The sequence below is a fragment of the Oncorhynchus keta genome, chromosome 27, assembly GCF_023373465.1.
Source record: "Oncorhynchus keta strain PuntledgeMale-10-30-2019 chromosome 27, Oket_V2, whole genome shotgun sequence".
Classification (NCBI taxonomy): Eukaryota; Metazoa; Chordata; class Actinopteri; order Salmoniformes; family Salmonidae; genus Oncorhynchus; species Oncorhynchus keta.
In genome coordinates this window covers 22,671,725-22,686,419 of record NC_068447.1, presented here as the reverse complement: position 1 = coordinate 22,686,419, position 14,695 = coordinate 22,671,725, and the positions used below count along the sequence as shown (strand labels likewise).

The 14,695-nt window shown below is 45.9% G+C and overlaps 1 protein-coding gene across 3 annotated transcripts in view; it reads right to left on the bottom strand.

Moving 5' to 3' along the window:
- LOC118359609 (transmembrane and coiled-coil domains protein 1-like) overlaps positions 1-14,695 on the bottom strand; it is a 108,638-nt gene that overhangs the window by 53,454 nt on the left and 40,489 nt on the right. Inside the window, exon 1 of one of the 3 annotated variants that reach the window (XM_035738148.2) lies at positions 11,985-12,604. The exons of the other annotated variants lie outside the window; for them this stretch is intronic. Coding sequence (XP_035594041.1) covers positions 11,985-12,023 — 39 coding nt within the window. The 5' untranslated portion in view covers positions 12,024-12,604. Of the gene's footprint in view, positions 1-11,984; positions 12,605-14,695 lie in introns of those variants that run through there. 3 annotated transcript variants of the gene reach the window in all.

The following is a 14,695-nucleotide window of genomic DNA, read 5'->3' as shown; positions in this document are numbered from 1 at the left end:
GTGTTTTTTTCCCACGGAGAACAGACGACGCACATGCACGTACGCGCACACACAACATCCACACACACATATATAACAGTCTACAAGATATGATTCATATCTGGAGCACCAGAGAGCTAAACACACTCAAAACATCTTCCTAACCAGCACAGGTTGTGTTTGATCATAGTCCATTCAATCTTTTATTATGAGCCGTCCTCCCCTCACCAGCCTCCTGTTTCTGAGAGCAGAGTATGACAATAACTCTAAAAGGGCTGCTATTTCAAGCCTAGTGGAATAGACAGCTGAGAGTGCTGTTCCTATTTCAAGCCTAGTGGAATAGAAAGCTGAGAGTGCTGTTCCTATTTCAAGCCTAGTGGAATAGAAAGCTGAAAGTGCTATTCCTATTTCAAGCCTAGTGGAATAGAAAGCTGAGAGTCCTGTTCCTATTTCAAGCCTAGTGGAATAGAAAGCTGAGAGTCTTGTTCCTATTTCAAGCCTAGTGGAATAGAAAGCTGAGAGTCCTGTTCCTATTTCAAGCCTAGTGGAATAGAAAGCTGAGACTCCTGTTCCTATTTCAAGCCTAGTGGAATAGAAAGCTGAAAGTGCTATTGCTATTTCAAGCCTAGTGGAATAGAAAGCTGAGAGTGCTGTTCCTATTTCAAGCCTAGTGAAATAGAAAGCTGAGAGTCCTGTTCCTATTTCAAGCCTAGTGGAAGAAAGCTGAGAGTCTGTTCCTATTTCACCTAGATGGGGAGAAGGTGTGCATAACGTTCCTATGGGGAGAAGGTGTATTTCAAGCCTAGTGGAATAGAAAGCTGAGGGCTGTTCCTATTTCAAGGTGTGCGTAACGATGGGGAGGTGTGCTGTTCCTAACGATGGGGAGATGTGCGTAACGATGGGGAGAAGGTGTGCGTAACGATGGGGAGAAGGTGTGCGTAACGATGGGGAGAAGGTGTGCGTAACGATGGGGAGAATGTGTGCGTAACGATGGGGAGAATGTGTGAGTAACGATGGGGAGAAGGTGTGCGTAACGATGGGGAGAAGGTGTGCGTAACGATGGGGAGAAGGTGTGCGTAACGATGGGGAGAAGGTGTGCGTAACGATGGGGAGAAGGTGTGCGTAACGATGGGGAGAAGGTGTGCGTAACGATGGGGAGAAGGTGTGCGTAACGATGGGGAGAAGGTGTGCGTAACGATGGGGAGAAGGTGTGCGTAACGATGGGGAGAAGGTGTGCGTAACGATGGGGAGAAGGTGTGCGTAACGATGGGGAGAAGGTGTGCGTAACGATGGGGAGAAGTTGTGCTGGGGAGAAGTTGCGATGGGGAGAAGGTGTGCGTAACGATGGGGAGAAGGTGTGCGTAACGATGGGGAGAAGTTGTGCGTAACGATGGGGAGAATGTGTGCGTAACGATGGGGAGAATGTGTGCATAACGATGGGGAGAAGGTGTGCTTAGCGATGGGGAGAAGGTGTGCGTAACGATGGGGAGAAGGTGTGCGTAACAATGGGGAGAAGTTGTGCGTAACGATGGGGAGAATGTGTGCGTAACGATGGGGAGAAGGTGTGCTTAACGATGGGGAGAAGGTGTGCTTAGCGATGGGGAGAAGGTGTGCGTAGCGATGGGGAGAAGGTGTGCGTAACGATGGGGAGAAGGTGTGTGTAATGATGGTTGCTAGATGTGGGATGCCAGGAGTGGTGGTCGGTAGACCGGTGAAGTCGGGAGTACCGGAGCAGGAGAGTGGTGGTCCTGGGGCTCAGTTCACAAACCTCTTTAACTAACACACCAAGCTTCAGGACCAGAACATCCAATCAATCAGAACAAACCAAATTACAACACAGTCCAAACAAAAATACATGACCTATTGGGAAACACAAGCACAAAGCTAAATGCAGTGCTATCTGGCCCTAAATTGACAGTACACCATGGCTAACTATTTGACCATGGTGACTGATCAAAACCTTAGAAAAACCGTACAGGCTCAGTGAGAACAGCCTTGCCATTGAGAAGGGTAGACACAGGAAAACCTGGCTCCCTATAGTGGAAAGGCTGTGTGTGTGTTAGAACTCTGCTAGAACAGAAGCCTGTGCACACTGTGGCTCTCCATGACCAGTTCCAAACATCCATCCTAAACAATACGAAGCACCGGACCAGGAGGCCTGTAGTTATGGACATCAGGTTCTCTCTTTTGAATAATAATGTAGGTAAGCAGAGAGAACAAACTGTTGTTTATGTAACCAGCATCTACAGGCTTTTAGAAAGAGGGCAGTGGCTGTGTGTGTGTGCAGTTGGGATGAGCTGAAGTAGATTATAGCTGGACCTTATTACACCTAGATACGAGGTGTTTATTACTCCTAGATACGAGGTGTTTATTACTCCTAGATACGAGGTGTTTATTACTCCTAGATACGAGGTGTTTATTACTCCTAGATACGAGGTGTTTATTACTCCTAGATACGAGGTGTTTATTACTCCTAGATACGAGGTGTTTATTACTCCTAGATACGAGGTGTTTATTACTCCTAGATACGAGGTGTTTATTACTCCTAGATACGAGGTGTTTATTACTCCTGGACATGATTGAATGGTACTAAAGCTGCTATTCTAAATAATACTGCATACATTTATGTATGCCTATTCTAGTGTATGTTCTCACTGAGACAATAGCTAAGGTTTCATCCAATTGGCAGCAGATTTTCATGCAAATATTCAAAAATCTGCATCAACAAAATCTGCATATTTTCCCACCAGTGTTGTTTCCACCAAACTGACTGGTTGTGGATACAAATCCGAGCGTGATGACATACTGTAGTGCACACAAAATGTACTGTTTGGCTTTCGTTTTCATGTTCCGAATAAAAGTCTACATTTCAATGTTTCCATCGTATTTTCAACTCTACTAATAGTTTTGTCACAACAACGTGCATTAAATAGCAAATGTGCTTATCTGGTCTTGGCACATATGTTCTAGCCAACAGCTATCAAATACGGTGTGGGAAGGCTAGTCTACATGAGATTATTATTGATTTAAGAGCGAGAATATTCTTATTTGTGAAACGGCAGTCAAACATCGATCATCATGTCACCAGAATTAGTATATATTTATTGGAAAGGAGCACCAAGCTCATCACCGTGCACTTTCACCACCCTGTGAAGTTCATCATCATTGATTTCATCTGTAGTTGAATAAACTGCATGGTTTCCCAAATCGTAGTGGGAGGACCACACGCCATATCATCGCGTGACTCCAAGTTCACTTCGATATGATGGTTATTATATCAATACTTGAGCATAAAAGAGTTTCCACCAGCATTTGTCGCGTAATTATCTTTACAGACACAAAATTACCAACATACAAACTATCTGTTGGCATTTATTAAAATGTACCGAAACGTCTTGTTTCCATTACAGCTGTCGTGATTTTTCAAAATACGGTATGACTACTTTATAAACTGTGGTTAATGATAAATAACAGAGTAGAATAACCCAGTGGTTGAGGATAAAGTAGCAGGTGGACAGGTGGTCTAAAGGGGTGGGAGAGGACGGAGGGTTGGGTTCCAAATAATAATATTTTCCATAATCCTGCTCTCTCTGAGGGGCGAGATGAGCAGACGTCTGCAGAAACGGCCTGAGGAGGCTTTACCCCTCCCCCCCAGACTAACACACACACACACACACACACACCAGAGGGAGGATCTACCCTCGAGGTATGACTGCCTTTTCATCTCCACTCAATAATACATAGACCCCTCCCAAAGCGACCCATTTTTCTTTATAAACCTGAAAAAACACTCTTCCCTAACACACCTTCTCCCTCCTCCCATTCCCTCCATCTCACTACCCCTCCCCATCCCTCTCTCCCTCCATCTCACTACCCCTCCCCATCCCTCTCTCCCTCCATCTCACTACCCCTCCCCATCCCTCTCTCCCTCCATCTCACTACCCCTCCCCATCCCCCTTTCCCTCCTCACCTTCCCTCCATCTCACTACCCCTCCCCATCCCTCCTCACCTTCCCTCCATCTCACTACCCCTCCCAATCCCTCTTTCCCTCCTCACCTTCCCTCCATCTCACTACCCCTCCCCTCCCCATCCCTCTTTCCCTCCTCACCTTCCCTCCATCTCACTACCCCTCCCCATCCCTCTTTCCCTCCTCACCTTCCCTCCATCTCACTACCCCTCCCCATCCCTCTTTCCCTCCTCCCCTTCCCTCCATCTCACTACCCCTCCCCATCCCTCTTTCCCTCCTCACCTTCCCTCCATCTCACTACCCCTCCCCATCCCTCTTTCCCTCCTCCCCTTCCCTCCATCTCACTACCCCTACCCATCCCTCTTTCCCTCCTCCCCTTCCCTCCATCTCACTACCCCTACCCATCCCTCTTTCCCTCCTCCCCTTCCCTCCATCTCACTACCCCTACCCATCCCTCTCTCCCCAAGCAGCTCAAGTGAGAGAGAAGACCAGACCCCTCCACTCCATCAAACTGGAATCCTCAGCCGCCTGCAGGCCATTCTGCTAGACAATGTGTGTGTGGGGGCTTATATTTGTCCTATTTCACACATGTACATGTCACGCATGTGTGATTTGGAAATGTGTTCTTTGCATTTCCCAACTCTCTCTCAGACACCGTCAGAGAGTGGGATCACAGCCTGGGTCTGGCATTATTAACGTGTGCATGTGTGTGTGTGCCTGCACACACAGTTAGAGAATGCCAAGATATAGAGTATCATCAATCAGTTAATCAGTAGTGGACACCTTGTAATGACTCTCACAGGCACCAGCCACATTACAGATGGCTATTAACGCAGCTAATACTAGCACTCAACACACTGGAACAGCCAAGATCACAGTCTGTAACACACCAGCAACACACTGCTTACTCAGTACACACTATACAACACACCAGCAACACACCAGCAACACACTACCTACCCGGTACACACTATACAACACACCAGCAACACACTACCTACCCAGTACACACTATACAACACACCAGCAACACACTACCTACCCAGTACACATTGTACAACACACCAGCAACACACTACCTACCCAGTACACACTATACAACACACCAGCAACACACTACCTACCCAGTACACACTATACAACACACCAGCAACACACTACCTACCCAGTACACACTATACAACACACCAGCAACACACTACCTAGCCAGTACACACTATACAACACACCAGCAACACACTACCTACCCAGTACACATTGTACAACACACCAGCAACACACTACCTACCCAGTACACACTATACAACACACCAGCAACACACTACCTACCCAGTACACACTATACAACACACCAGCAACACACTACCTAGCCAGTACACACTATACAACACACCAGCAACACACTACCTAGCCAGTACACACTATACAACACACCAGCAACACACTACCTACCCAGTACACACTATACAACACACCAGCAACACACTACCTACCCAGTACACACTATACAACACACCAGCAACACACTACCTACCCAGTACACACTATACAACACACCAGCAACACACTACCTACCCAGTACACACTATACAACACACCAGCAACACACTATACAACACACCAGCAACACACTACCTAGCCAGTACACACTATACAACACACCAGCAACACACTACCTACCCAGTACACATTGTACAACACACCAGCAACACACTACCTACCCAGTACACACTATACAACACACCAGCAACACACTACCTACCCAGTACACATTGTACAACACACCAGCAACACACTACCTACCCAGTAAACACTATACAACACACCAGCAACACACTACCTACCCAGTACACACTATACAACACACCAGCAACACACTACCTACCCAGTACACACTATACAACACACCAGCAACACACTACCTACCCAGTACACAGTACAACAGTCATACCTTTAACTTCACTTAATCAGTAAGTGTTGTCCTGCATTACGGCACTTTAAGACAGAGGATAAGATAAACAACATGCAGGACACGTGGAGGGCAGCGGACTAAACACTAAATGTGCATTAATATATACTGAGTGTACAAAACATTAGGGAACACCTGCTCTTTCCATGACATAGACTGACCAGGTGAATTCAGGTGGGTCATTCTCACCAAACTGCCATTTGACCCAAACATTTTCAAGTCTCATTTTTCATGAACTGTCCTCTTATATCACTGAGATTAGGATCTCTACTTCATAATTATTATTGTTTTTAGCATTTTACAACCATTTCCACAAAATTCTCATTATGTCACGCCTTGGTCTTAGTATTTTGTGTTTTCGTTAATTATTTGGTCAGGCCAGGGTGTGACATGGGTTTATTTTGTAGTTATTGGGATTGCGGCTGAGTAGGGGTGTTGTATAGGCTGTAATTAGGTTTTCACGTTCCGTTTGTTGTTTTTGTATAGTTATTTCATGTATCGCTTTTTTTCATTAAAAAGTAATGAGTAACCACCACGCTGCATTTCGGCCCGACTCTCTTTCTACAAACGAAGAACGCCGTTACAGAATCACCCACCACACACGGACCGAGTGGCGTGGTAACAGGCAGCGACAGCATGAGCAGCGAAAGGAGGATGAATTATTCGGAGAATGGACATGGGAAGACGTTATGGACAGCAGAGGTATGGAGTATACTACGTGGTCGACCCAGAGAGAGTGCCGGAGCCCGCCTGGGATTCGCTGGAGCAGTGCGAAGAGGGCTATAGGAGAATGGAGTCGGAGAGAAAGACACGGCGGCGCAGAAAGAGACCCGAGAGTCACCCCCGGAAATGTATTGGGGGAGGGCTCAGGGAGAGAGTAGCAGAGTCAGGAGTCAGACCTGAGCCTACTCTCCCTGTTAAGGGGAGCAGCGATCAAAGGACTTCTGGACTTGGGAGGAGATATTAGACGGAAAAGGACCCTGGGCTCAGCCTGGAGAATATCGCCGTCCCAAGGAAGAACTGGAGGTGGAAAAAGCGGAGAGGCGCTGGTATGAGGAGGCAGCACGGCGACGCGGATGGAAGCCCGAAAAGCAGCCCAAAAAAATGATTGGGGGGGGGGGCTTACAGGGAGTATGGCTACGCCAGGTAGGAGACCTGCGCAAACTCCCTGTGCTTACCGGTGGGCTAGAGAGACCGGGCAGGCACTGTGTTATGCTATGGAGCGCACGGTGTTTCCAGTGCGGGTGCATAGCCCGGTGCGGTTCATACCAGCCCTTCGTATTGGCCGGGCTAGAGTGGGCATCGAGCCAGGTAAGGTTGGGCAGGCTCGGTGCTCAAGAGCTCCAGTGCGCCTGCACGGTCCGGTCTATCCAGAGCCACCTCCACACACCAGTCCTCCGGTAGCAGCTCCCCGCACCAGGCTTCCTGTGCGTGTCCTCGATCCAGTATCACCAGTGCCAGCACCACGCATCAGGCCTACAGTGCGCCTTGCCTCTCCTGTGCTGTCGGAGTCTCCCGCCTGTTCAGCGCTATCAGAGCCTTCCTCCTCTACAGCGCTGCTGGAGTCTCCTGTCTGTTCAGCGCTATCAGAGCCTTCCTTCCCTCCTGTGCTGTCGGAGTCTCCCGCCTATTCAGCGCTATCAGAGCCCTCCTCCTCTACAGCGCTGCCGGAACCTCCTGCCTGTTCGGAGCAGCCTGAGCTGTCAGTCTGCATGAAGCAGCCAGAGCTGTCAGTCTGCATGAAGCAGCCAGAGCTGTCAGTCTGCAAAGAGCTGCCAGTCTGCAAGGAGCTGTCAGTCTGCAAGGAGCTGCCAGTCTGCAGGGTGCTGTCAGCCTGCACGGAGCAGTCAGAGCTGTCAGCCTGCATGGAGCAGTCAGAGCTGTCAGTCTGTATGAAGCAGCCAGAGCTGTCAGTCTGCATGAAGCAGCCTGAGCTGTCAGCCTGCATAGAGCAGTCAGAGCTGTCAGCCTGCATGGAGCAGTCAGAGCTGTCAGTCTGTAAGAAGCAGCCAGAGCTGTCAGTCTGCAAGGAGCTGTCAGTCTGCATGGAGCAGCTAGATCCGCCAGTCAGCCATGATCTTCCAGATCTGCCAGTCAACCAGATTCTTCCAGATCTGCCAGTCAACCAGTCTCTTCCAGATCTGCCAGTCAACCAGAATCTTCCAGATCTGCTAGTCAACCAGAATCTTCCAGATCCGCCAGCCAGCCAGGATCTACCGGAGCCGGCTACCTACCTGAGCTTCATCTCAGTACTGGACTTCCTCTCAGTACTGGACTTCCTCTCAGTACTGGGCTTCCTCTCAGTACTGGGCTTTCTCTCAGTCCCGGGCTGCCCCTCAGTCCCGGGCTGCCCCTCAGTCCCGAGCTGCCCCTCAGTCCCGAGCTGCCCCTCAGTCCCGAGCTGCCCCTCAGTCCCGAGCTGCCCCTCAGTCACGAGCTGCTCCTCAGTTCAGTGGGGTTCTGGGTGAGGACTATTAGGCCATGGTCGGCAGCGAGGGTGGATTATCCCAGGACGCGAGGGGGAGGAACTATGACATTTATGGAGTGGGGTCCACGTTCCGAACCGCCACCATGGACAGACGCCCACCCGGACCCTCCCTATGGTTTTGAGGTGCGTCCGGGAGTCCGCACCTTAGGGGGGGGTTCTGTCACGCCTTGGTCTTAGTATTTTGTGTTTTCGTTAATTATTTGGTCAGGCCAGGGTGTGACATGGGGTTATTTTGTTGTATTTCGTATTGGGGTTTTGTAGTTATTGGGATTGCGGCTGAGTAGGGGTGTTGCATAGGTTTTGCTGCCTGAGGCGGTTCTCAATCAGAGTCAGGTGATTCTCGTTGTCTCTGATTGGGAACCGTATTTAGGTAGCCTGGGTTTCACTTTGTATTTCATGGGTGATTGTTCCTGTCTCTGTGTAGTTTCACCAGATAGGCTGTAATTAGGTTTCACGTTCCGTTTGTTGTTTTTGTATTTGTATAGTTATTTCATGTATCGCTTTTTTTCATTAAAGTCATGAGTAACCACCACGCTGCATTTCGGCCCGACTCTCTTTCTACAAACGAAGAACGCCGTTACACATTACCTTAACAGTCCAAAAAAATGTATAAACAAATCAATCTAATATTTTTTCAACATTGTTCCCCCAATGAAAAGGCCTGAGTTAAACATAACACTGAAAGTAAAAATATTTCAAATGAAACTATAAAATTATAATAAAATTTAAATCTGACTTTTTCCCAATTTGAGCTTTTTAGCCGTTACAGAAATGAGAAGGCCAAGTGGGGTAAAGGTGGCGTTTGAGAATAAGAACCTCATTCTGAAGGAATATAAGCAAATAAATGAACATCTACTAGTCCTCTAGGTGATGCATCATGGGTGAATAAAACTTCATGTCAAAACTGATTGGAGTTTTTACAGGAACTTGAAAAAGTGTTACGGTAATGAGATGCATGTTCACAGACACTGTGTGTTTGTACATAATAAATATTATAGTTTAATGTCAAATTCAACTGGTATACCATTTTTATAATATTTGGACAAACTACAACAACACATTATTTATTCAAATAACTTAGGTTTTTCTAAAGTACAATTTTATAAAATGAGGTGATAATTTAATCCAGACGCATTTCAGTAATGAGACTTTTGGGTGAAAATGTACAAAATTCTGGCAAAAATGTCAAATGAATTTGAAATAAGATGTGTTTCCTTAGCCCTCAGAATGATAGTTGACATATGCATCACAGTTGTGTAAGTGTGTAACTGTGCTACATAACTGGTTTCATGAGAATCACCCAGGTGAAAGCTATGATCCCTTATTGATGTCACCAAATAATGATTTTTAAGCCTTGAGACAATTGAGACATGATTTTTGTACGTGTGCCATTAAGAGGGTCAATGGAAAGACAAAAGATTTAAGAGCCTTTGAACGGGTTATGGTAGTAGGTGCCAGGCGCACCGGTTTGAGTGTGTCAAGAACTGCAACGCTGCTGGGTTTTTCAAGCTCAAAAGTTTCCCTTGTGTATCAAGAATGGACCACCACCCAGGACATTCAGCCAACTTGACACAACTGTGGGAAGCGTTGGAGTCAACATGTCACTTTATAGTGATATCAGTCCATAAGTCATACTTCACTAGAGTACAATCGTGTTCCATTCTTCTTTACCTAATGAAGTTGTGCGAAACACACCAAAAACATAACCGCCCTTCCTCCACTGACATACAGTCATATTCTGTAGAAAGTCAAACTCTACTCTATGGAGTCTTATACAAAGTGTTTACGACTGTACTGTAGTGCACGGTAGTGTACGGTAGTATACGGTAGTGTACGGTAATGTACTGTAGTGTACAGTAGTGTATGGTAGTGTAGTGTACTGTAGTGCACGGTAGTGTACTGTACGGTAATGTACTGTAGTGCACGGTAGTGTACTGTAGTGTACGGTAGTGTAGTGTACTGTAGTGTACGGTAGTGTAGTGTACAGTAGTGTAGTGTACTGTAGTGTACGGTAGTGTAGTGTACTGTAGTGTACTGTATGGCAATGTGCTGTAGTGTAAGGTAGTGTAATGTACTGTACGGTAATGTACTGTAGTGTACTGTAGTGTAGAGTACTGTAGTGTACGATAATGTATGGTAATGTACGGTAGTGTAGTGTACGGTAATATACTGTAGTGTATGGTAATGTACAGTAGTGTAGTGTGCGGTAGTGTACAGTAGTGTACTGTACGGTAATGTACGGTAGTGTATGGTAGTGTAGTGTACGGTAATGTACTGTAGTGCACGGTAGTGTACGGTAGTGTACGGTAGTGTAGTGTACTGTACGGTAGTGTAGTGTACGGTAGTGTACTGTAGTGTACTGTATGGCAATGTGCTGTAGTGTACGGTAGTGTAATGTACTGTACGGGAATGTACTGTAGTGTACTGTAAGGAAGTGTACTGTAGTGTAGAGTACTGTAGTGTACGATAATGTATGGTAATGTACGGTAGTGTAGTGTACGGTAATATACTGTAGTGTATGGTAATGTACAGTAGTGTAGTGTGCGGTAGTGTACAGTAGTGTACTGTACTGTACGGTAATGTACTGTAGTGTACGGTAGTGTAGTGTAGTGCACGGTAGTGTACTGTAATGTACTGCAGTGTATAGTAGTATATGGTAGTGTAGTGTACGGTAGTGTACTGTGGTGTACTGTATGGCAATTTGCTGTAGTGTACGGTAGTGTAATGTACTGTACTGTACTGTAAGGAAGTGTACTGGAGAGGACTGTAGTGTACAATAATGTATGGTAATGTACGGTAGTGTAGTGTACAGTAATATACTGTAGTGTATGGTAATGTACAGTAGTGTGCGGTAGTGTACAGTAGTGTAGTGTGCGGTAGTGTACAGTATTGTACTGTACTGTACGGTAATGTACTGTAGTGTACTGCAGTGTATAGTAGTGTAGTGTACTGTACTGTGGTGTACTGTATGGCAATTTGCTGTAGTGTACGGTAGTGTAATGTACGGTAATGTACTGTAGTGTAGAGTATGGTAATATACTGTAGTGTACGGTGGTGTAAGTGGATAGCATGTAGAACAGGTGTAGACAGAGGTGGTCGCCTGCCAGACAAAAATACAGTAGCAGGATCATAGACACCTGACACAACACCACAAATACCAAGGATCAGAGATAGATAGATAGATAGATAGATAGATAGATAGATAGATAGATAGATAGAGAATCAACACAGTGATAGGAGTCAGAAAATATTTGACAGATTAACAGAGACAGATGGAACTAGAATGGAAAAAAGAGAGACATTCAGTAACACCAGATGTACATACCTTTTTAAAGTATGCACTTGAAATATCCTAACACTTGATATCAAGAATCATAGAGAAAAATACTTGATTTTACATGACACATGAAATACAGTATTGACTCAGAGCGAGACAACTTTTCCATAACCTCACAGATAGCCGGTACTAGAAGTATGTCACAGGTCCCCAATGATCAGACTAATATGAAGTCAATGTACTGTATTATGTTTAGCTCAGTGGGTCACTATACAGCTGAGTGGGAGTCTGTTAGCAGTCTTACCTTGGAGTATTGTCTGCGTAAACTGAACCTCTGCACCATCCTGACTGACGGAGAGACTGACGATCCACTCTGTCCACTCCACTCCACACACACTGAGTTCTTCCCAAGAGTAACACACACATCCAGAGCCAGTACACTCACACACACACACAGACCCACAGGCTGCAATCTATTACACGCACAAAGATACAGTATATGTACGTGAATACACACAGAAAAACACAATTCTCTCTGTTCCAAACTGCTCTAATCCATGTTGGTTCATCTAGTGCGCAAACACAAGTGAAGAGAGAAAAGAAAGCGAGAGGGAGGTGAGGAGGGAGAGAAGGGGAGGCAGGGAGAATAGACAGAGATAAAGAGTGCTCAGCTGTGCTGCCCTCTACTCACACTCAGCATGGTTTCCATCTCTCAAGCTCTCCCTCTCTCCACACACACACACAATCACACCTCATGGCTGACAGCACATAGAGTTAAACGCACACACACACAAAGTGGGATTTACAGAGCAGACAGAAATAGGAATAAAACTCTATTTTTGCACACACGCAGAGTCTTAAGAGAAAACACACACATACAAAGTCTGATGAGCAAACACACACACAGACACATACTCTCTGTCTTCAGCTCCGTCACATTTATTGTAGGACAAGGCAAGGTTGCGGGACAAGGGAAGGGGGAGGTGCTGGCTGACTGTCTGTCTGTACCACCCATCTCCTAGGATTATGAAAGTGGGAGGGGGAAAGAAAGAGGGAGGGAGAGAGTGAGAAAGAGAGGTTTGGAATATGAGACAGAAAATGAAAGAGAAGAGGGGAGTTAAGGCAGAAGAAAGATGACGGGTCATAGAGAGAATGAGAGAAGTAGTATTGGGTAGGGTGTGGTTCTATCAGATCCATTGTGTGCAGTGTGAAATCTCAAGCACACACACACAAACTTCACTGCTCAGGCTTATTCAAATATGCTCAACAGGACCAACCTGTCTGGGCCACCACCCAACACCCAACAGGGGGGCATAACCTCTGACCTATTCCCACCACAGGAGGGGCACACTCTGCCAAGGTCATCCTCGCCATTTCCATGGAAACTGCAGTAGGGTGTACAGACACAGTGAGCCTGAGGGTTGCCACGACAACCGCTCAGATGACCTGAATGACATTGCTTCATTGGTTGAGACACAGCTCTGTGTGTGTGTGTGTGTGTGTGTGATTTACCAGAAGACTAACACGTGCATATTGAGCAGTGAAGAGAGAGACTAATGATCTCTCTATTTCAGCAGTAATGACACATAGCTAGGCGTCTAGGAATCTAACCAGCCTGCTCTACTGTAACACACAGGTTGGCTGGATATTAGCCAGAAATAGTGATTTATTACTCAATAGTGGCCTCTCTATTACAGAGGGCAATACAGTATTACTAACACACAAGATAATTGCTAGTCTGCAGGGTAATGGTCTTTGAGATTAAAATGTTATTGTCTCTATTAAAAGGACCATACATAGCAGCTTATTCAACACAGAGATGAATTGACACGACAGTGAAAACAGCGGGCTTCAGCTCAGAACCTCTAGACAGGAACTCAGGATGACCTAGCCCTGACAGGTCACACGCACACAAACACCGTACATCAGACGACAGCCATTAGCTGATATGACACCGCCATCTGGTGGAAGTCGGGACAAACAGCAGCCACTCACATACTAGTATTGCTATACCACAGAGTTCCTAACCCAGAAGCCCAATATTGCGAGACTTCCGGGAACGTTTGTGAAGCAGACTCGGCAGACCAGACCGGGGTTTGCGGTTTAAGAATTCAATGAGAAAAGCGAATGAGTATTCCTTAGTTGTTAGATTTCTCCAAATCTAAAGGCACAACCTAGAGTCGAGCCAATTGTCTTCGTTTTTTTTCAATTGTTTAAGCACAATTTTGAAAACAGGGCCCGGTCTGTCAAAACACGACACACAATTAGCACAACCCTACACCAAAGTAGCACAACAGATCATTTGCGAAATGGAACACTTTTGTCAAAACTATACACGACTTCATAAAAATAATATTTTGTTACCAAACAAAACACACACATTTCATATGACTTAAATCTTTTTGAACCAGTTACACACTGCTGTTGCCAACCTAAAACACTTTCAGCAAGTCTAAGTTTCAGTGATTACAGTACTATAAATGAAGTACACAGAGAAAGTGTATTATACAGACACTACACAAGACCAATGCTGCGGACTGAGGAAAATATCATTTATTTCTCTCCATATACCCAAATCAGACAACATGTCAACATGGAGAATCACAACAAAACTTGTCCCAGTTTTCATGCTACTACAGTAGTGTGCATAACACTGTTAGCTCAGCAAACAGACAAACGTAAAATACTGTATCCAGTACAGGTTACAATTACAGTAAATAACTAACAAAAAATAATCTGAAAAAAAAAAAAGAAATATTGTACAGAAAATACTACAGTAAACATACTATACATTATATCTGGCCAGGGAATTTCATCATCACAAGCAATATCGTCATTAGCAAGACAACGTGGGAAGAACCGTCTTGAATGTCGAATCCATCCTTGCACTGCTGCGGCGTCGACTTGGTCACAAGCGTCCTCCATGGCCTGAATGAGGGGTATCTGAGCCTGGGGCTGGAGATCGTAAACCTTCCTGGCCTGAATGAGGGGTACCTGAGCCTGGGGCTGGAGATC